Genomic DNA, 22111 nt, shown 5'->3' on the forward strand with positions numbered 1-22111 from the left:
ATCACTAATATTTATCCATATATAAAATAAAAGTAGTCAAAATCATTTTAGATTGATTTAGCAAATAATTAAGAAGAAGATATAAATAATTATTTGAATAAGCTTTGAAAAACAAAATTATGGTATATTTTTTAGGTTGTTTTTTCAACAGCTAAAATTTTTAACTACAGAAAAAAAAACTAAAACTAATTTTATTGTTTCTTTTTTCTAATAACTTAATCAATTATTATAATTTTTTTAAAGTACTTTAAAAAATACTGAAACAAACAAGTTCTTATCAAACTATACTAAAGTATTTAGTATATACGATATCAAAAGTTCATAAAAAAGTAGCTAAATAAAAAAGTTAAGACTTGATAAAAGAGAAATTCCTTGTTCTTACCTATAATTATTAAAATAAGAAACATTTAATTTTATAATAAAATTCGTAAGCATCTTTTTAATATATCAATTATAGAGTAATTAAAATTTAAAAAGGACATTTCATAAAAATAAATATGATGATAGCTACTTCTATAAAATAAAGAAAATTTCTAAAAATAAAAATACATATTTATAATTAAATTATTCAAAACGCATATTAAATCCTATATTTCAAATTAATGTCAAATTTGTTACTTTTAATTTGAATTTGGTTGTAATTTATTAGATTTTACATTATTGCTTCCTTGAACGTCCAAATCTATAATGAGCCATAAATGTTCTCCACATGTGTTCCACGCGTTTCACCATATCCATAAAGGAAAAATAATCCACCACGATATATATAACAGATATTAATGTTATAGTGTTTCAAAAAATAATATTAATGAAAACAATTAATATATACATCAGATCAAGCATTGAAAAGAAAAACATTTTTTTTAAATGTTGTCAACAAGCTATAATTATAAGTTATTTATTTATGGGGTAAGATTTTGTAATAATTAATTAATGTTACTATCAATGTTATTACCAATCAATTTCATCGGTAGATTAATTATGTCGATCCAACGGTCATATTTATTTTTATCTTTGTATGGTTATGATTCCCCACATTTCACATGAAGTGTGGGGAATCATAACCATACAAAGATGAAAATAAATATGACCGTGTGATCAACATAATCAATCTATCAGTGAAATTGATTGATAATAATTGATTGTTACAATATTTTTTTCTTTATTTATTTTTATTTGGATTTTTAAAATATAAGAATAATAGTATGTTCCAAGGGAAAAAATATTTTACCACAAAAAAAGTTTACAATATTTACAACTAATTTAATTATCATTGATTTCTATCAATCTAACGATTATAATTTATGAAAATTAATAATTAATTAATAAATACGATCCAATAATTTTTAATAAATTAAAATCGTTAAATTGCTGAAAATAATAAATCTTATAAATCATCGATGATTAATAATGTTATAAATGTTATAAATGTATATCCTTCGCTATCTTTGTTCGAATTAGATTATCGTCGGACTTGTGGAAAAATTAAAACAAAACTGGGTTGCTCCGCAAATAGAGAGAGAGAGAGAGAGAGAGAGAGAGAGAGAGAGGGAGAATAGAATAGAGATGGAGCAGGAAGAGCACGAAGTGTATGGTGCAGACATTCCCGATGAGGAGGTTGAGATGGACGCAGATGCAGAACAACATGAAGAAGAAGATGAAGAACTTACCCCCAATCACCCAAACAAGGTTAGGGTTAGGGTTAGGGTTACGTTACTCTTATTTGTTCTCTCTCTCTCTCTTTCTCCTTTCTGTGATTAACATGAATGAATACCATAGGACTTGGAGGATATGAAGAAGAGGTTGAAGGAGATCGAGGAAGAAGCTAGTGCCCTTCGCGAAATGCAGGCCAAGGTTGAAAAAGAGATGGGAGCTGTTCAAGGTTTGATTGTTTCGCTTCTCAATGCTTTCTGTAAACCGAGAGAGGGTTTTTTTTTTCTCATGTCACTGATTGATTGATTCAGATCTGTTTATTTGGGCCTACATGTGTTTGTTAAGTTAAAATGATTTTTATTTATTTTTTAAAATATTTTGTTTTGATTTTAAGATTCGTCTGGCTCTTCTGCATCTCAAGCTGAAAAAGAGGAAGTGGATGCTCGATCGATCTATGTTGGTAATGTGAGGTTTACATATCTTTACTATGCCTCTTTTCAAATCCATGCTGCTTTATAATTGTATTTTATATCTCAAGCATGTTATGCGCACACTGCACAAGTAGATTGACTTAGTTGTCTGTAGGTCCGTGCTTTCCTGATAACTTAAGAGTTTTTGCTCAAGTTTTTTGACATTTGTCCTATTGGTGAAAATTTAAAGATTTAGATATTGGGGGGGTGTGGGTAAATAGAAAGAATAGATGTCACTTCTGTTGTAGGATGTTTCTCACGAGAGCAAAAATTAGATACGGTTAGCAGACTTGTTGGTTAGCTTTTACATATGATAGAAGTCACACGAAACAAATCTGTTACTGGAAATTAAGCGTGCTCTAGGAACCCCACTAAAAGGTACACTTCTGTGGTCCACATCAGTTAAACCCCACAAAGTTTAAATTATTAAATATTTTTCTTATCAGTCATCACCCGCATTTACCATTTTAAGTTGTCAATTTTCCAACTTTACATGTTGATTATGTTTCTATTAAATCTTTAGTAGTTTTTGGGTCCTACTTCTTTATAGGTGTTCATTGGTTTGGATTGGTTGGCTTTGACCTAGGTTATTAATTTTGCCTCTATTGCGTGCAATTGCGCTATACATGTGGGTCCCCAGCCGTTATTTCTGCGACTCAATGCTACAATTTTTTGTAGCTGCTGTAGCGGCCGCAATCGCGCCTATAGTATGGGGTGAAATCCTATATTTGCTCCTGTGTAACTAATGCCCCATGCTCATATTAAGGGTTATACTCGGCTTTTGATTTTTTTTTAATTATTATTTTTGTTATTATGATGTTACTTTTTCAAGTTTTGAACCCTATCTCTCGACTCCCATCTGGGCCTTCTCCACTCACTCTCGACTCACATTCCGGCAAGCCCATCAAACTTCCATTGGTTTTTCGGCAAGCTACTGAAAGTTCACTCTCCTTCGACTCACTTCTCTCTTTGACCCACTTCAGTCTATTGACAGTGGCTCCTTGCCTCTGTTTCCTCTCAACCCACTTCCTTTTTTGTCCCTTGTTTTGCGGTTTTCCAGCAAGGCTTCACCACAGGACACCTCAGCCTATGTTTTCTCTAGACCCACTTCCCCTTCTGTTTCCAGCCTCTGTTTTGTGGTTTTACAGTCAGGCTTCACTGTAGCGGCTATACCGGTACTTGCTATACACTAAAACATTTTTAGGGCCGGCTGCTATGCGCTGCTACCCGCTATTGATAATTATGGTTTTGACACCAATGGCCAATTGAATTGATGAAAGTTGTTTCATCAAAATTCCAACGATGCATGACTGTGATTCAACAGTTTTTAATTTCATTATAATCTTATAGGGCTTCAACCGAGTTTTGTAATTTATCAAGGTTTCCATATTATGTGATTCAGGTTGACTATGCATGTACACCTGAAGAAGTCCAACAGCATTTTCAGTCATGTGGAACTGTGAACAGAGTGACAATATTGACAGACAAATTTGGTCAACCAAAAGGATTTGCTTATGTAGAGTTTGTTGAGGTTGATGCTGTTCCGAATGCTCTCCTGTTAAATGAATCAGAATTGCATGGTCGACAACTAAAGGTCTTTACTATTAGATGATCTGTGTAATTTCAATTAGTCAGTCCATTTTTCCATTGGATCATATTTGAATTCTGGTTTTCCCTTCAGGTGTCTGCTAAACGTACAAATGTTCCTGGAATGAAACAGTATTATGGAAGACGACCAGTTGGTTTCAGATCTAGGAGGCCTTTCATGCCTTCTCCATTCTATCCACCATATGGTTATGGGTAAGCCATTATTAGAAGCTGAAGGAAATAAAAAGATTTACCTTGGATTTGTTTTTACTTTCAATTTTCACTGATATGCATTGTGTAAATTTTGATGTCTTGGAAAGTAAAAATGATTTTTGATTGAAATGGTGGCATTGCAAACTAACAGATGGATTTGCTTGTAGTTGGCTATTTTTTTTACAACCTATAAACATGTTTGTTAAACTAGACTACTAGAGAGCCTCATGTTCAATATACATTCCTATTACCATGAGCCCTTGACCACCTAGCAACACATCAGAAAACTAGAATATGTTGGTTTTAAATTTTTGTTTTTCTTCTTATGGACTGAGCATACACACATCCACAAACACACGCTCACACACAAACGTAATAAGAAACAATAATTGATATTTTTTGAAACTGAGTCAGCAAGTCTCCCCAAGAGTTCTTTTTAAGGGCAGTAGAGAGATATTGAATATAACCCTTCTAAATGTTTGTATTTGAAACCACATAAATATGAGTTCCATGTGGGCGAACTTTACATGCAACACAGGAGAGTTCGAATATTGCTGACAGCACCTTATGACCTGGGCTTCGAGTGGGGATTGGCCCTGCATGCAAAAGGTGGTGACACCTTGTGGAGACCAGAAGTCAAATTTTTTTAATGATGTCCTAGCGCTTGACTTGTTGATAGTGTAAAAAAATTTCACTGACTGATGGTGGATAAAAAATGAACTAGAGTATGAGAAAATTAACTAATACAGCTAAAAAGGGTAAACCCTGGGGCAAAAGCTTCTTGACTGGCGAGGGTAGGGGCGAGACTCTATGGTATGCAGTTTACCTTTGCATTTTTTGTAAAGAGGCTGTTTTCTAGACTTGAACTTGTGATGTTCTGAATCACTTCTGATTACAAGGTGTAACCTTATCGCTGCTCCTAGGCTTGCCCGAGAATTAAGTATACAACGTATGAGAAAATTAAGTTTTGATAATTTGATTGGTGACTTGTTATTCTTTCTGTGATCTGATAAAATGTTTTTATTTCTTCATGGCCCACTATGTTTTATTAAGATTGAATCTTTTTGACATGCAGTAGGGTCCCGAGGTATAGAAGACCCACGCGATTCAGGCCATACTAGTGCTCATTCTCAGTTTAATAGGCAATTGCATGTTTATGATGGGATGGGGACAAGGCGATATTATTTTGCCACTGTAATAATTTTCGCTGGTGGAGCAAGAACTCGAAGCTTCTTTTACACCCCAGAAGTTCAATGCCCTTGCCTTTTAACACTGTAGATGTATGATATGGACAATTGTAGGTTGATCGCACAGTTGCCAAACTTGAACGATCTTGGCACTTGGGCGCTGAAGGTTTACTTATACATTAATGGGGGCAACTCTGCAGGGAAAATTCTTGATAGTTTTAGTTTGAACCTTAAAATTAAACTATTCAGTTCAATTTTGGATTTTTTTAGAGAAAATGATGTCAACTTCAGTGTTGGAATTGTTTACATCTGCCTAAGTCAGTTCTTAGTGTGATGCAGGTTTGTTGTTATTCCTTGGCATATCTTAGGTGCATGCGCAGAAGAGATTATTTTGAAGGAAGTCATTTTTTTTTCGAACAGCTTGTGAAAGCTTATGAAAAAAAAATTATTCTTAATTATTGGGCTATTTGATACTCATTAACTCCAAAATTTGGGTAAAAAGAAAATGATTATTTGGTTAAGAACATTCGTACGCTGTCATCTGTGTAAAGATTGTTGCGATGTTCTGTATTGCCGTGCCACTAATCTCACTAGAACCTTGCGGAGGGAGAGTCTATTATGCTTGGTGCCACTTCATGATACGTGTACATGGATAAGTACACTTGTTTGACACAATGCTTTTGTTTATATTATTTGGTAAAAGAGGTTATATTTAAGATTAATTTGGCTATAGTATACCTAATTTCTTCGAATACATTTTATTAAATTAAGCATCTACAGATAATGATATTCAGTTTTAAAAAAATAGTAGTTTAAATTAGGGGTTTTATAAGAGTTATGTTGTAGGAAAAATGATTGTGTAATGTTATAGAGATTGTGCCGTAATTTTTTTTTCTTTTTTCTTCAAAAAGTGTGGACCTCACAAAATCTTGTGAGTATAGGAAAATTTGTTGTGTCATGTTAAATGACAAATACAAATTCTTTAAATTAGCAATATAATTCATATTAAATCAAGGTGTACGCTATATTCGTAAGTAGGATGAGGTAGTATCATATAAGACTTGAAAACCATAAATCTGACTTTTTTGACTTGACAAATGTGTTTTTCGAAATATTCCATCAGTTTAGTTCTTTGACCAAATGTATTATTAGCCTAATTTGACCAAATATATTATCAGGTGGCTATGCGTTTAGTCGCGCACTGATGTATTCGTATTTCATGCATATGTGCCTATAACATATGTTTAGATACGTTAATACCAGGTGCGCATCTAGACACGTCAGTGTCAGGTGCACGTTTCAGTCCAGTCTGATTATGTCAGTATCATGTATGCATTTCAGTTCGTTTGTCACGTAATACACGCATGTCATTTTAGTCAAAACTATTATTTTATATTTAAAACAATAGAAATCATGACGAGAGAAAGTGATTTTTTTTTAATTTAAGTATTAAATAAAAGCAGTAATTTTAACTAAAATGATATCATTTCAAAAGACAAACATTTTTCCTATATAAATTTACCGCAATTTTACACAAACAATATCAACATTCAATTGATTCTGCATCGTATAATATATTATTTGAGTTAGATTAAAAAAAAAAACTAATCTTGTGAACTGTACTTAGTATTAATCTTTCCTTGCATCTTGTTACTACATTTTCTCTCCCATGTGTAGTAGTAAAATCTTGGCGACAGAAATTCGATAACTTCTCTGGCAAGTCTAGTTGAGCATGTTTGCTAAATTTTGCTCGATGTCAAAAATAATAATATGGAAACCTGAATATATACTTATTTAAAAAAAAAAGAAATCTTCGAAAAAATGAGCAAATTTTCTGAATTTTCTTTTTCCTGTTTCGTTAAGAAGAAACGTTCAGTATTACAAAAAAAAAGAAAAAAAAGAAGAAACGTTCAGTTGGCCGGATCATTGGACCGATGTCGAACTAACGAACGAACGCCTAATTGAACTGTTCGATATAATATGGGTTTTACAATTACATTTACAAAGGAAAACAACAAAAAACTTCTGTCAAGACTTTGAGCACGTTAATAATATACATTAAACAAGAAAATTAATTAGTGTTTTGTAATCCATGCCTTATATTTTTAGCTGATCGGTAATTAAGTTTGATGAATTTGTTGAACAATTTAATAATGTTATCTCTAATAGTTTGCACAGCTTCTTGATCATAACTCAGTAGTTTGCACTCCCATAGTCCTATTTATGCAGCCAATCCAAGTCTGATGGCAAAATGTTCCACTGGAGCTCACAAAAATGCTACACGTCTTGCTGACAATCACAGGCATCCAATGTTGTGAACAATCATAATTTAGGTTTGTTTTTGGTTTTCTTTGCACTTATTCTGTTAATTTTCAGGAACAAAAATCTCTCTATTAATGAGGCCCAAAAGCATGTTCGGTTAAAGAATTGTAATCTTTCTCAAAGAATAAATATACCCCACACACACACACACATATATATATATGCATCATCATTTAGAAAATAGCTGGACCCTGTTGACATGGCAAGAAGATGCAGGATCCTGGAGGCAATTGCAAAATGCATCCTCATCCTTAGGAAATGATGTTGGTAGAGGATGGTCAGGAATGATACCAACCTAGATGCAAAAGCAAATGGAGGGTGTTAGTGGGGTTAGCCATTTGAGGTGGTGGAGAGAGTCAAGAGTCAAGAGCAGACCTTGTCAATATCTGTGTGTGCAGGTGTTTCATAGCGAGCAACCGTAACAACTAATCCAGAGCCATCTGAGAGCTCAAAAACTGATTGGATCTTCCTGCATCGATGTATGTATAGCTCGTATCAGGAAAATAACAAAAGTTTTAGTATGTTGGATTGTGAACCAAATGAAAAAGTAATTACCCTTTACCAAATGTTGGCTCTCCAAACAATATGGCCCGTTTATTATCTTTCAATGCACCAGCTAGTATTTCGCTTGCACTAGCAGTTCCCTTGTTTACCTGATATAGGCTCAAGATATTTAATTACTCATTTTTACCATAGAAATAAATGACAAATTGGAAATCTGAAGGACAGAACTATGAACACTGAATAAAAAATTATTTAGATGCATAAACAATAATGTAATAGCTGTACTCAAATAAGTTTAACTTCTACTTTCCCATCTTCACAATTAGATTTATGGACCTGGCTCACATCTGGTAGAACACCACCCCTTAATATTCCCATGACTTCAAAACAATAACTAATCCATACCTTACCCAAAGTCATCCTAACATTTATTCATTATCCTCAAATTCAGACAGTGAATTGCATCCTAAAACCCTAAAGTTCCCACATTAGCTCAATCTCATTCATTTCTAAACAGCAACAAGATCCTTAAACTAGTACATTAAATTCTGACAAGATGTAATTGAATTTTAGAAAGCATATGTAATTACATCATAAGTTCCAAAATAATCATGAAACAAGTAGGAAACTTCCAACATCTCAACTATTGAGGAATCAAGCCTAATGCATGGCATTTAGTCAGAAATGAAGATGCATATTTTTAATGAGTTCTAGGTGTTGTGGGTATTGCTATAAGATAAAAGGAAACAAAAAAACAAAATATTGAAATATTGTCTACATCCACAACCACAAATGAGCTGAGAATTTTTTTTAACTATGATATCAAAATGGATTACAAGATAAGAGTTAATGGAACTCTCAAACATCCTTTTCGCCCCACAACTAACTGCTATCCCTGCATCTCTGCCCAAGGCTATGAATGCTCAAGACTCTCTTGAAACCCTTACAGGCTCCCTCTCATGCCCAATACAAATAGCCCTCAATACTTGCATGGCCGGCAAAACCCTATTTTTGTGAAACAAGAAAAGAGAACTATCATATTTACCTACTAAGCATTTGGGCCAAATTCTTAACTCTGATACAGATGTAGTACGTGTAGAAAGCATAAACGTACCAGTACAGCTAGGGGTTCTGAAGTTGCTAGTGCACTACTTCCATCTGTATCAAGTATATCTCGAATGCCACGACTATCACAAATATACACAATCACACCTTTGTCCAACCTGGTTGATAATATCTGTTAGAACTTGAAGCTGAAAATAAGATGATTAAGTAAAAGAAAAAAATTAAGATAATACTAAAAGAGTCCTTTTCTGTGACTATTGAAAGAATTTCACAACCCAGTTTAGAAATGCAATATAATTAAATGGTAAAATGTGTTTCCGATTATATGGTTATAGAACAATTCTGATCATGAAAAAGGTAAGAATAGTGGAGTGGCCCTTACTGCAGACATGAAATAATTGTAACCTGAAAGATGGAGAAACCATCTAGGCGAATTTCAAGCACCACCAGCAAAAGATTTAACACAATACAAGATGTAAAAATGCCAATAGTTGATAAGCATATCTTACCAGATTTTGGCAATCTCAATTCCTTCTGGGAAAAGACCACCACTGCAACAAACATAAGCTTCAGAAAGCTAGTGGTTGAATGTACATCATGTGAAATGTTATTGCTAAATCACCTGTTATCTCTAAGGTCCAAGACAAATGCATTAACATTATTACTCCTTAATGTATTGATTGCTTCCTTGACAGCTCCTGCAAGGGTGGCAGATCCACCAGGAAATACAGAAATTTTTTCATAACCACAGAGTAATGGACCAGTTAAGGTAATGATAAACAAGTATTAATATTTACAAAAATCTAAATCGTGATTAGTTTAAATCAAAAGTGAAGTAGAAATTTTTATATTTAGCAGTGCCTTTAATATGTCAAATGATTTATGTAGGGGAATTTTAGTCTTTTACTTATTTTTACTACTTGTAAAACATTGTATTGAAACCCTATTAGCATTATATAAATATAGAAGCTCACATCCACATTGGGACCTATACTTCTTTTATCCATGCTTTGCCGTGATTTATGATGGGCTACTACACCAAGGAAACGTAAACATTGTGAGGATCTAGCCTCCAAAGGGAATGCTTAAGTAGGATAGCTTAGAAGCCTAGGCTGCACTCTTATGGGAAGCTTATTAACCTATAAGCTGTTTTTCCCTAGTGTAACAGTAAGTAGCACCCTTTCTCCAATGGGGAGGTATTAAGGCCTTATGGAATGTTGGTAGTGTTTGCAGGAGGTAGTTACTAGGAATAATTATGGACGAACAGCTTGCTTCCTGTTCAATACTTAGTTTGGATATATTTTGCATTTCTTGCTTCAGTCTTTTAAGTATACCCATTAAAACAGTAAAAATTCTCAACGAAACTGTTTATTTATTTATTTTTAAAAAAAATGCAATAACTGGTCACACTCCATATCTACCCTGAAGAAGGGGAGGAATAGCAACGGTTCTCGAGGGACATTTTGCAACTCTTTCCCAGACCAAACTGCCGAGCATAGCAAGAAGAACTATGCCTCGACATATTAGGCCAAAAAAGTGTCACATGATTAAAGTATATTACTTAGATAATTATCCTTTTTCATAGTGGTATAGAAGCAAGAAAAATCATGCTTAGACCATGAAGTACTACTTACTAGATGCCTTTTGGTTGAAAGATGTTAGTTTGATATAACCAACTGTTGGGGAATCATTTCCTGAAGCAGGTAACTTGCACAGTCTTGACTTCACTGGATTCAATGAAACTTTCTCTCGCCTGAAATGCAGAAACTCTTATTTTCAGTAAAATTTAGGAGAGTTAACAATGGTCACAATGATTAATCACATGAATGTAACTAAACATAATGAAGTGCTATCAAATTGCAAGTTTTCTGAATCATCCTACAAAACAAAACATACTCTCAAGGGGCCAAAACTTAAATCTACTTCCATTTTGGAAGAAAACTAACTTACGTCAAAGCCAGATGCTTTACATCCAAACCGCTGCGAATGGTCAAAGCGACAGAACTTCCTTCAGGTCCCCTGTAATTTTCTTTAAAAGGTTAGGCAATCAAATAGATAAGTCGAGGAAAATAATGTGAAGTACAAGAAAGTTTGTTCTTTTAAATGGATGTTTACGTTAATTTTCAAGTAGCTAGAACCTTACAATTGGCTCTAATAATAGAGTAACAATACCAAGTAAGAGATATTAAACAATAGACAAGCTTGTAAGACTTTGCACAGATAAAGGCACAGAATATAATACTCCCATATTTATATTGACATAGTACTATACTCTTAACTTGCTGGGATTTAAGACATAAATGCAATCATATCCCTTGGTCTTTAGCATAATATTGATAATATGTTCTTTTATCTTTTTATTTTCACCATTTGTGGAGGAAAATATTGATTTGAAAGCACAAGTGTCATGTAGGAGAAAAAACCCACTGTAGGCGTTCAGCCGCATCATATAGCCCCATGTTTTCTGTGCTCGTATCATCAATTGCTAGGATAACATCTCCAGACAAAACACCAGCTCTATATGCAGGACCTCCTGGAGAAGCTGAAACGACAACAAGCCCACCAGGTGGCATGTCAGCTTTGGTAGGGTAGCCTATTGATAACCCCACTCCAGTTAGAGCGCCTTGAGTTCCAGACTGCCTTCAACAAAAAATTAGTTCTTGCTATTAAAGTCTAGAGAAGCATTTATTTGCTAGACTGAACAGACGGTATTATCCAATATGCAGTTAGGACTTTATGTAAGATAAGCTAAAGGAAAACTTAGAATGAGAAAAACTCATACCCTTAAACTTCTGAACTTCTCTGGCTCCAGAAACCTAGTGAAGGGATCATCCAATGTGGCAAGCATCTTTCTTATTGCCATATCTGAATGCAAATGCAGTAACAGCAATTTGAAGTAAACTGGTTAGCTTTTGACTGCATTGGGTGATGCAATCCTACTAAATTCCAGATGTGCCAAAATCATGCGTGACTTATCATGAGATGGTGTGGATCCTTTATCTTAAGAAGACAACATTTTAGTTAAAATTGCATCATTTTAGTCATTACCCACTCCAGTTTGATACTTCAAGTTTAAAAGCATGAAATGTAAGTTCCTAACAATAAAAACAATCTTCTGTCCGTCAGGGTTGTTATCTCAGATCTTTTTTATATGTATGGGTCAGATATAATTGGCTTATCCTCTCATAGTTCTCAATATTCAATAAATTTTAAGCTAGCAATATTGCTTCCCATCATTATATCCAGAGAACCATTTATCGGAATCCATAGTTAAGCTTTCTACCTTTCCTTCTGTTAGTTTGTCTATAGCTGTGTATATGTTGGTGTCACAAACCGATTTGCAGGCATCGATGAATACAATTTAGTAATGTGGAATTGTAAACTCGAGAGAGAAAACAGAGAAACAGATCATAGGTACAATTGCACTTATAAAAAAATATTACTAGAGTAGAGAAAGGCAGGAATTTTCTATGTGGAAAACATTGAGAATTTACCATCTTAGAATGCAGTTTTTGTGAAGTAACATGAAAAAAACAAATAAAAAGGTAAAGAATGAAATCTATACATGTCTCTTCTCGATTGTTCATCGGTTCATTGCGCAGTGCATCTTCTCTATACCTAAACCAACTTTGTCCGTTAAAACTTTTATCAATATATGCTCTGTCAATTGTTCTCCAAGCCTCCAAAAAGAGGAGATTCTCTTCGGACAGGGCCCCTTGAAGGGGGAAAAAATCACACAATAATGAATACAAGATTAAGACAAAATTATATTATAAAAATTCTAAAACAAGTTCGTTATCAGTTGAACTTTAATTACGGTTGTATTACAGATCAAACTCACTCACAGGATGGCTTGCTGGAAGCCAAAGACACTGACATGACCAACATCACTCCAGCTACCAACCGCACAAATAGAACTGAGGCATGCTGTCTTAAGTTTACTGAGTAATCCTTCAATCTTAGAAAACTGTTACATTTCCTCCTTCTGGCATGGAAACCCCAACTTGATGGAAACAAGCTACACTGAAGAAAACATATGTTGCTTAACCCAACTGAAAATTCATTTCCAGAAACCCCATTTGTAAAAACAACATCTTTCTTCCTTCTATGTGTCAAAGAAAACCGAGATTCTACTATCCTTATAGAAAAACATTTCCACTGTGATACCTGTAAAAGGTACAATTGAGTGAATACTTATTACTCAAGTCAAATTATTCATGTCCCTCTCACTTACATTCAATCTCTAAATTAGCTGATTGAGAATGAATAAATAAATAAATAAAGGGTAGCGTTCAAAGATTTTCCTTTTTCCTTTTTTGCAGTTTTTCTCGGGGAACAAACGGCATGTGGGGATGGATGAAACAGAAAAGTGATGAGAATATAAAGAAGGCAGTGAGAAATGGAAAAAGAGAACCTGAGGAATGGACATGGTTGGGAAAGAGGTCTTGTGACAGCAACGAAGTGAAAAGGAAACACTCACAGAGCTCGCAATCACCTCCATGCGAGAGAGAGAAGCTACCTCAACCTGTTTCCTTTTTTCTTATGCATTATCGGGATTTTGAAAATAAAAAACAAAATAAAATGGATTATTAACTACAAAATTCCTATTTGTCGCTTTTAAATTTGTTTTTTTTTTCAAGTTTATTCAAATATTCTAATAAAAGAAAAAATATTTTTTCTTAGGACAAAAATTATATCATTTTAAATAAATTAAATTTTCACTCTTTTCCATTATGATATCTGCCTTTATATTTCAAGTCTCTCTCCCCTTGTAAACACAATAGTAAAATTTAGAATGTCATAATTTTTTATAATTTTAAAAAATAAATACTTTTCCCTTTAATAAAAATTACCAATTATGTGAATTAACTGGAATTATTTTAACTTAACCGAGCTGTAATCCTGTTGAGCTACAAGGCTGTCATAGAATCTTTTTGCTCTATTGTCAACATGTGTGAGGGTAATAAAAAATATTTTAATAAAAATTAATTAAATAAATTATGAGATAAATATTTTCCTTATCACATTTATTTCAAAGTGAGTGAAAACTTTGTGAATAACGATTTGGGCATTGTCTCGAGTAGAAGTTTGGTGAAATAGATATATTTGTGAAGATGAAGACTACCTCTACAGTAGAAAGACCTATGATATACTTTTTTATTTTTCGACAAGTTAAAATCCAACCAAATTTTTTACGTTTCAGTCTTGATCTGAAATGAGTTCAATAAAGTGAAAATTCAATTTCGAATTAAAAAGACAAATAATAAAATAAAACAAACAATATGATAAATATGTAATATGGTATTAGACATAAAAAGCATCTATATAACCGATATTATATGACCAATTATTTATTAATTTCATGCTATTTGAGACAATTTTTATAGGAAGATATTTTTCAAATTTTTTTTTTCTCGTAAGAAGATAAATTCTTTTTTCCGTCATTTTAAGAAAAGTAAACAAATTGGATAGATATCTAAAAGATATTCTTTCTTTTCCATCACTTTGCCATATATGAAAAAAAAATTGTGAAATTTCCTTTCTTTTTCAGATCGATCATTTTTTATGCACATGAGAAAAAAAAATAGATTCCACTAATTTTTTATTTTTTTTAGTACAAAGATTCCACTAATTTTACTGAAGTAATATTATTCCCATAAATTATTTAAACTTAATATTGTTAAACTTGAATTATATAAATTATTCCCTGTTTCCCAGATAATTTGAGATAAAATTACCTCTAATAATTCCAAAATGATGTAATTTTGGAAACCAAAAAAATTAATAAAAGATATTTTAATAAAATTTATATATCAAGAAATAAACAAAATTACTAAAACTTCGCAAGGTAGCTGGAATATTATAAAGGGAATATAGTTTATCAACATATAAGAAAGAAGGAAAGAAAATGAGTGGATTTCAACATTATTCGCTGTTATAAATTCAGTTATAAGGGTTAATCAGGAGCTAACTGGAATAGTCGGTGGTAGCAGAGTGGAGGGATAATCAAATAATTAGTTTCTACGAATTAGTTAAAAATAGAGGTGAGTCACAGTTAACGAGTAACGAGTCACTGTGTATAAATAGGGCGGGGGATCCTCTGATGCGAAAAATATTATTTGATCATAATTACTAATTAATAAAAAAAAAAAAAAAAAAAGCGATCATGATTAAATAACACTATCATTTTTTCACGATCCACCCCCGCATAAGTAAGAGCAATATGATGAAAAATGTTGTTGTGGATGTGATAATATAGTATCTATCCGAAAAACAAGAACCTGTCATTTGGAATCTTGAATATTCGAAATTGTAGCACTCAACTCAATGCAATTGCTGTTATCCAACACCGTTAAGGCTTTCCTCTTCCTCTTCCCGCACTCGAAGAGCAAAACCATGTCTGCCAAAACGCGCCTCAAGGGCGTCGTTTTTGACATGGACGGCACCCTCACCGTCCCCGTCATCGACTTCGCCGCCATGTACAAGGCGGTGCTCGGCGACCACGAGTACCGTAGGATCAAAGCGGAAAGTCCTTCGGGGATTGACATATTGAAGCACATCGAGAACTGGCCTTCAGAGAAACAGTGCAAGGCTTACGATACCATCGCTCATTACGAACGCTTGGGAATCGATCGCCTCCAAATCATGCCGGGTATCATTCTTCTACTTTCTTTCTTTCTTTTGCTTTATTGTCTTTGCTGGTACGGGTTTGATACGCTGTGGTGCAGGTGCAGCTGAACTTTGTGGCTTTCTTGATTCAAAGAAAATAAGGTCCAGTTAAGCACACACTCTGGTTTTCCTTTCATGTATCAATATTATAATCCTTTTTCATGTGTGTTAACAACATATAGATACCAATACTTTTCAATATGAAGTTTATTTTTTGCCATTATGGTATTTGTTAACTATAATATAAATGATTAGAGAGGCTACCACTGCGACTTAAGTTTTTGGGTTGAATTAGTTCTTTACATGATATTAAAGTCTTGGTTTGCGGGTTCGACCCTCACAACTCTCCACTTTTTCTTGTGAAATTTCTTAGCAAATGACAGGTAGGTTGGGTCTGATGCATCATCCACACCATTTAAGTCCAATGGGCTTTTGTTTGAGGAGGCGTGTTAGTTTATAATATAAATTAAGTTTTTGGATTGAATTGGTTCTTTTACACTAACTATGAATTTGTCCCAATAATAATGAAGTTATGATCTTGGTATTTATGCATTGTGAATAAATTACTAATGCTATATATGTTTTTTTTTTGTTTTTTTTATTTTTTTAGGAGGGGATTGATCACACGCAATGTGAAGTCGGCTGTTGATTTGTTCCATGAACGGTTTGGGGTGAGTTTATCGACAACTGGAACCTTTTTTTCCTTTCTAGGAGAGTTGGATTAAATTGATACGGGGAAGTTGTGTGTGAAAATTTGGTTATACCATTTAAGCTTTGTCTTTGGCTTCGATATGGTATTACACTGCAGCTTTCATGTGTCTATAGGTATGATACAAATCAGTCTGTGATAATGGAGAAGTTATGCAGTTGCTTGATGCTTGGATATGATGGTTACTTTGTTATGTTGTATTTTCAATACTGTCAAGAAAGGTTGGTGTGGTCTGATAAGTACGGTTTAAGATATGGAAAAATCCTTTTTTCTCATAAATGTGCTTCCTATGGTGCATGTCACAAAGTTACTATTATTGGTTGTAACTTGAATATTGGGAGTTTAGGACACTGCTTAAACCACTGGTCGTTAACTATTTTATTTCTTTTAATCCTCCCTCCAACAGAAGTAAATAAATATAGAAAACATAATAAGCAAAATGAAAAAGTGGTTGAGGTTGTGGCATCTGGACTACTGACTAATTGTATATGGATATTATTCTAAAAGGTCCATCTGCTGTTTTCTAATTCTAATACAGGCATAATAAATTGAACATTCACATTTCTCTTTCTCTTTCCTCTTTCATTTTGATATTCCATGACTGATAGCATGGTGAAGGAAATTACTTGTTTGCTGTTAGTTCTTTCTTTATCTCCTTCGTTATATATTATACCTCATTCCTGCAGATTGAATTTTCTCCGGCATTAAGCAGGGAATTTCGTCCTTATAAACCCAGTCCAGCTCCGCTACTGCACATTTGTTCTGCTTGGGAAGTTCAACCAAATGAAGTAATAATGATTGGGGATAGCCTTAAAGATGATGTACGTGGTTCTTTTCCTGCTAATGTCAATTTCATGATATATAATGAAATGCAGAAAGGAGCAAAAAATAAGAAAATATTTCAAATCTTTCACATTGAGTGGGTTCAATAATGCTGATTAGTTAACGTTATGGTCTGCACAAGAATTTCATCATATGTCTGCAAACCAGAGTGTGGTTGTTCGTAGTAGATGAATCCTGTGACTTAGGCTGTTATTTTATTCTGGAGTTCATTTCATAATGGCTAGTGGTATTCTCACATCATTTTATCGAAGTCAGCTTTATGCCACTTCTAATACTTGCATTTGATTGGTCATATAATGAGGATTCCTGCCCAAATAAGTGGCCTACACAGGTGGCATAAGGAAATGTTTGTGTTCCTCTCTATTTTCGCATATTTTATACCATCTTTATGCCTACTTGCTAACATTGTTATTCTGTATTTATAACTTCCAAATATGTTAGGAACTTTTTTTTTTGAATATTATCAATACATTACAATAAATAACTAGCAAAGTGAAATTTCATTGTCTTATCCAGTTTTGGTGTAATTGTAAAGGTGAGCAAATAGCAGATATTTTTAAAGTGGCTCCTTATTTCCAACACAGTTGCAAACCACTAAACCAATTCCTTTCCATTTTACGCACATATTTTCCTAGTAAATTTATGGTGCTCAGATGTATTTTAAATTGGATAGTAATTGATTGATGTTGCTTGTTCGACCTTACAGGTGGCTTGTGGAAGGCAAGCAGGAACATTTACATGCTTGCTTGATCAAACGGGAAGATATGATTCTCCTGAGTATGCCAATGTTGATTTCAAACCAGATTTCAAGGTGACTTCCCTCGATGAGGTTTACTCAGTTCTGGAGGTAAATTTTAACTTGTCACCGTGATTTCAAGTGCCGTTCCCGTGGACCATTTATTTTAAGGTTTATGCTAAAGAAACCTGGAGGTGGCACATATGTCGGGGTAGTTTTATTTCTTACATCTTGTAAGGTCATGAAACAACAAATCCTTCAAAATTTTAGGTTGGAGGATTTAATAAATAGCATTTTTAATAATACCGTTGTATCATATCTTAGGCATGAATGCCATACAAAACTGTTTTAAAAATTTATGTCAGTAACAAGGTAAGACATACAATTTCGCTAAGCCACTAGAATTGGTCTAGTGGTAAGGGATTTGAGTAGTCTGCATGAGGTTGTAAGTTCAAATCTCAGTGCCACTATTGTATAAAAAAAAAGGAAAAATAAATTCTCTGGTTTCTTGGCATTTGCTTTCTTTGTTGGAAATATTCAAGGATGAATAGTAATGCAGTCCTACTTGATTAGACATAGACCTAGTGAGAATTACATAAGTGCAAAACACCCATAGTCCTACATCCTTAGGGTTTTGGGTTAAGATGTGGACAGATCACTTATTGTGATTTTTCATTTGGCCCATTGGTGAATGTATTTCTTGTAAAGGGTTTTGGGCTCTCAATGGTTGTGCCGGTCTAGTATTTGGAGAGGATGATGTTTGGGACTCACGCTTAAGGGAGGATATTGAAAATATTCAAGTGTGATGAAATCCCACGTTGGTTAGACATAGACCAAGTGAGGACCATGTAAGCGTAAAAGACATACAAACCTATAGCTTTAATGTGGTCTTTTTCATTTGGCTCATTGGTGATTGTATTCCTTGCAAAGGATAAGATTCTCAATATTCTTTGAATTGTACTGTGGATGTTGTTACCTCTGTTGCGGGTTCTGTTTTAGATGTTGTTACTTCAGTTTCTTGGAATCGGGGTTTTTGGCACGATTTAATGTCTGGTTTTGTGCGTGTTAAAACTTCCTAGAAAGGCACCTCCAAAGAAATTTGAGTTGCGGTATTTGCACGTAAAAAAGCCACGGGTGTTCTTACCAACAAATGTATAATAATGAATTAGCTGAATCTGAGTATTCTACCAAGTCAGCTGCCGAGCAGGATATTAACTTCTGCGAAACATACAGTTACAAGTATATATTTGTGAAGGAAACTTGTGCATCATATTTCATTTTGAGCACTTAAGCATTGTACGACTGACATTATTATTATTATTATTATTTTGGTGGAGTACTAACACTATTGCATCCTTCCTTCTTTTATGAAGAGAGAGAGAAGAAGAGTAAGAAGAAGAATATGATTGTCCTGGATCCTTTTCTCTCTCTATAGGTTTCAACATAGCCTGCTACAAGATTGTCCTGGTTTCTTTAACTTCCCGTTTATATTGACTCATCATAGAAGGAAAAGATCCACATTGCTATATGTTAAATTAGTGATAGAAGCACAGTGGTTAGCAAAACCACATAGCTTAATCTAATCTTCTCTAATTTAGTAGGGTTGGCAACAACATCATCTTTATCCAAAATTAGTTAGGATTGGTGGTAAATGAACCCAAATGAAAAGTACGAAAAAATTAAGGAAAAAAAAAGGATAGAAATAAAATTAAGAGAACTATAAATGGCATTAGAAATGAAAACATAGCAATAAAAGATTAAGAAAAAGATTAAGAAAAAGATGAAATAAAATAAAGCGATAATAAAGATACATAAAAGAGAGAAAAAAAAGATACATAATTTATTTTAAAGAAATGGAAACATGAAAATAAAGAAAAAATAAAAATAAATTAATAAGAGAAGAAAGATAGAAAAGGGAAAAAATGAAATAAAAGAAAGGAGAGGTAAAGAAAGAAATAAAGGGAGAAATAGGGGGAATGAAATAAAAAGAGACCGTTTGGAACATAAGAAGCAAAAAAGAGTCTAACCCTCTACAATGTTAATAGTTTTCCTCCAATCTATCCTAAGACATACCGTCCGCCAATCTATATCTCACTCTATTAAGTCTTGCTTAACTACTTTCTCCCAAAAGTAAGTTTCGGTCTGCCTCCTTCTTCTCTTTGTATTGAGTTTTTGGTAACACATTTTTGTTCTTACGGGAGCATCTAGGGGTCTTCGCTTTATGTGCCCAAACGACTTCAATCTATGCTCTCTCGTCTTTTCAACTATAGGTACTACTCCTACCTTTTGAATATCTTCATTCTTATCTTATCCATTCTTGTATGACCACACATCCACCTTAACATTCTCTGCTACTATCATTTTATGCTCATGTTGCCTATGTGTTGGCCAACATTCAGATCCATATAACATTGCAAGCCTTGTTTCTGTTCTATAGAATTTTCCTTTTAGCCCAAGGAGAATCTTGCGGTCGCACAAAAACCTGATGCATTACACCATTTCATCCATCCTACTTTGATTACGTGGTTCACATCCTCATTAATTTCTCCACTTTTTTGCAAAATAGATCCCAAATATATGACAACATCTTTCTTGAGTACCTTTTTCTAAGCAGATGCATGGAGTCTTAATCTTCATCTTTCACCGATCCCAAATATATTCTATCTTGCTTTGGCTTAGAGTGAAACCTTTCAACTCCAACGTGCCTCTCTACAATTCTAATTTTCTATTAACACCAGCTTTAATCTCATCAATAAGCACAATATCCTCTACAAAAAGCATATAACATGCCACTTCCTTTTGAGTATCTTTTGTTAGTTCATCCATAACTAGAGCACAGTTAAGGACTCAGAGCAGATCCTTGGTGTACATCTACCGTGATAGGAAAATAACTTGATGTTCTGTTATAAGCTTTCACACATGTAGTAGCACCTTCATATATATTCTTGATTGCCTCCACATACTTTGATGATACTTTTTTCTTCTCAATAATCCACCATAGAACCTTACTTGGAACCCTATCATATGTTTTCTCAAGATCTATAAACACTATATGTAAGCCATTCTTATTTTCTCTATATCTTTCCATTAATTGTTGTATCAAGAAAATGACCTCCGAGGTAAATCTTCCTGGCATAACGTCAAATTGATTTACAGAGACCTTGGTCTCCTTCCACAAGCAATGTTCAATAACTATATATCTCCCACAACTTCATAGTATGTCTCATAAGCTTAATGCCTTTATAATTAGAACAATTCTAGATATCTCTCTTGTTTTTGTAAATAGGCACGAGCATATTTTTCTTCCATACATCAGGTATCTTATTTGTCTGTAGAATCTTATTGAAAATATTTGTCAACCAATTTATTGCCACATCCTTCAAGCCTCTCCACACTTCAATAGGGACACTATCGGGTCCTAAAACTTTACTAGTCTTCATCTTGTTTTAATTTCATATGTTTTGATTCTACGCACAAACCTTCTATTTAAATCATCATAAGCGTCCTCCAAATCCACCTCATTTTTATCGCTATCTCTATTAAAAAGCTTGTTAAAGTAGTTCATCCACCTTTTTTTAACTTCTGTATCTCTTACCAAATCTTTTTGATTTTCATCCTTGGTGCATCTAACCTGGGTTAAGTCTTTACTTTTCTTATCTCTTATTTTTGCAAGTTTACATATACTTTTTTTACCATCCTTACTCCTAAGTTTTTTTGTACAAATTGGAGAAAACGTTGCCATTAGTCTCTCGCATTGCTTTTTTAGCATTTTTTTCCGCCAATCTAAACTTTTGTAAGTTCTCATCATTTGAACATTTATGTAGACATCTAAAGTAGTACTTCTGCTTAATCGCCTCCTGCATTTCTTCAATCCACAACCAAGTTTTCTTTGTTTGGAATCCATTCCCTTTGCTTTACCCTAACCCCCCCCTTCCCACTTTTTGGATACACATAACCATCTCGTTCCACATTTCATTTGCTTCACCATCAAGCCGGGGTCCTTCATCAAGCATTCTTTCCTTGGACTTTCTTTGTTTTTTCCCCTTTAGCTTCCACTATCTTATTCTTGGGTTTTGGGCACTTTTTCTCATTTTATGTACTTTGTTTAATCGAACCTCTAGAGCTAATAACTTATGTTGCGTAATTACACATT

The 22111-nt window shown here is 33.8% G+C and overlaps 3 protein-coding genes across 12 annotated transcripts; 2 read left to right on the forward strand and 1 right to left on the reverse strand.

Annotated features, from left to right (window-relative positions):
- The first annotated feature begins 1461 nt into the window (after positions 1-1461).
- Positions 1462-5400, forward strand: LOC133284492 (polyadenylate-binding protein 1). 5 transcript variants are annotated; one of them, XM_061481512.1, is made up of 7 exons: positions 1462-1689; positions 1780-1882; positions 1925-1927; positions 2048-2118; positions 3526-3717; positions 3805-3923; positions 4999-5400. In XM_061481512.1, the coding sequence occupies exons 1-7, from the start codon at positions 1567-1569 to the stop codon at positions 5042-5044; spliced, it is 657 nt and encodes a 218-aa protein (XP_061337496.1). In that variant the 5' UTR covers positions 1462-1566; the 3' UTR covers positions 5045-5400. The 5 variants fall into 5 exon arrangements, with proteins under 5 accessions (XP_061337496.1, XP_061337495.1, XP_061337494.1 ...); XM_061481511.1 differs by lacking the exon at positions 1925-1927 and having other exon boundaries at positions 1462-1695; XM_061481510.1 differs by lacking the exon at positions 1925-1927.
- A 1936-nt stretch (positions 5401-7336) lies between these two features.
- On the reverse strand, positions 7337-13554 carry LOC133284494 (carboxyl-terminal-processing peptidase 2, chloroplastic). Of its 5 annotated transcripts, none has more exons than XM_061481515.1 (13): positions 13416-13554; positions 12847-13168; positions 12567-12716; positions 11784-11866; positions 11429-11637; positions 10952-11020; positions 10636-10754; positions 9624-9699; positions 9511-9552; positions 9051-9159; positions 7988-8085; positions 7808-7901; positions 7338-7727 (listed from the first exon to the last, which is right to left on the reverse strand). In XM_061481515.1, the coding sequence occupies exons 1-13, from the start codon at positions 13500-13502 to the stop codon at positions 7602-7604; spliced, it is 1584 nt and encodes a 527-aa protein (XP_061337499.1). In that variant the 5' UTR covers positions 13503-13554; the 3' UTR covers positions 7338-7601. The 5 variants fall into 5 exon arrangements, with proteins under 5 accessions (XP_061337501.1, XP_061337499.1, XP_061337500.1 ...); XM_061481516.1 differs by having other exon boundaries at positions 12847-13024; positions 13416-13539; XM_061481517.1 differs by lacking the exon at positions 12567-12716 and having other exon boundaries at positions 7337-7727.
- A 1662-nt stretch (positions 13555-15216) lies between these two features.
- Positions 15217-18866, forward strand: LOC133284495 (haloacid dehalogenase-like hydrolase domain-containing protein At2g33255). Of its 2 annotated transcripts, none has more exons than XM_061481521.1 (5): positions 15217-15653; positions 15736-15772; positions 16281-16341; positions 17066-17200; positions 17929-18866. In XM_061481521.1, exons 1-5 carry the CDS (start codon positions 15329-15331, stop codon positions 18091-18093), a joined length of 723 nt encoding a protein of 240 aa, XP_061337505.1. In that variant the 5' UTR covers positions 15217-15328; the 3' UTR covers positions 18094-18866. The 2 variants fall into 2 exon arrangements, with proteins under 2 accessions (XP_061337505.1, XP_061337504.1); XM_061481520.1 differs by having other exon boundaries at positions 15221-15653; positions 15730-15772; positions 17929-18861.
- Positions 18867-22111: the final 3245 nt, after the last annotated feature.

Source organism: Gastrolobium bilobum, unplaced genomic scaffold (assembly GCF_033153095.1).
Source record: "Gastrolobium bilobum isolate Gb01-03AN ecotype WA unplaced genomic scaffold, APGP_CSIRO_Gbil_v1 utg7094, whole genome shotgun sequence".
NCBI classification, from domain to species: Eukaryota; Viridiplantae; Streptophyta; class Magnoliopsida; order Fabales; family Fabaceae; genus Gastrolobium; species Gastrolobium bilobum.

What these genes read in the sequence shown, in the direction of transcription:
- LOC133284492 (XM_061481511.1), top strand. Translation starts at nt 1,567, where the DNA reads ATGGAGCAGGAAGAGCACGAAGTGTATGGTGCAGACATTCCCGATGAG. An exon ending in AGAGATGGGAGCTGTTCAAG is followed by an intron (nt 1,883 to 2,047) that starts GTTTGATTGTTT and finishes TTTGATTTTAAG; the next exon opens with ATTCGTCTGGCTCTTCTGCA. An exon ending in GATCGATCTATGTTGGTAAT is followed by an intron (nt 2,119 to 3,525) that starts GTGAGGTTTACA and finishes TATGTGATTCAG; the next exon opens with GTTGACTATGCATGTACACC.
- LOC133284494 (XM_061481515.1), bottom strand. Translation starts at nt 13,502, where the DNA reads ATGGAGGTGATTGCGAGCTCTGTGAGTGTTTCCTTTTCACTTCGTTGC. An exon ending in CAACCATGTCCATTCCTCAG is followed by an intron (nt 13,169 to 13,415) that starts GTTCTCTTTTTC and finishes TACCTTTTACAG; the next exon opens with GTATCACAGTGGAAATGTTT. An exon ending in TTTCAACCAAAAGGCATCTA is followed by an intron (nt 9,700 to 10,635) that starts GTAAGTAGTACT and finishes CCACCCTTGCAG; the next exon opens with GAGCTGTCAAGGAAGCAATC.
- LOC133284495 (XM_061481520.1), top strand. Translation starts at nt 15,329, where the DNA reads ATGCAATTGCTGTTATCCAACACCGTTAAGGCTTTCCTCTTCCTCTTC. An exon ending in CTTGATTCAAAGAAAATAAG is followed by an intron (nt 15,773 to 16,280) that starts GTCCAGTTAAGC and finishes TTATTTTTTTAG; the next exon opens with GAGGGGATTGATCACACGCA. An exon ending in GGGATAGCCTTAAAGATGAT is followed by an intron (nt 17,201 to 17,928) that starts GTACGTGGTTCT and finishes TCGACCTTACAG; the next exon opens with GTGGCTTGTGGAAGGCAAGC.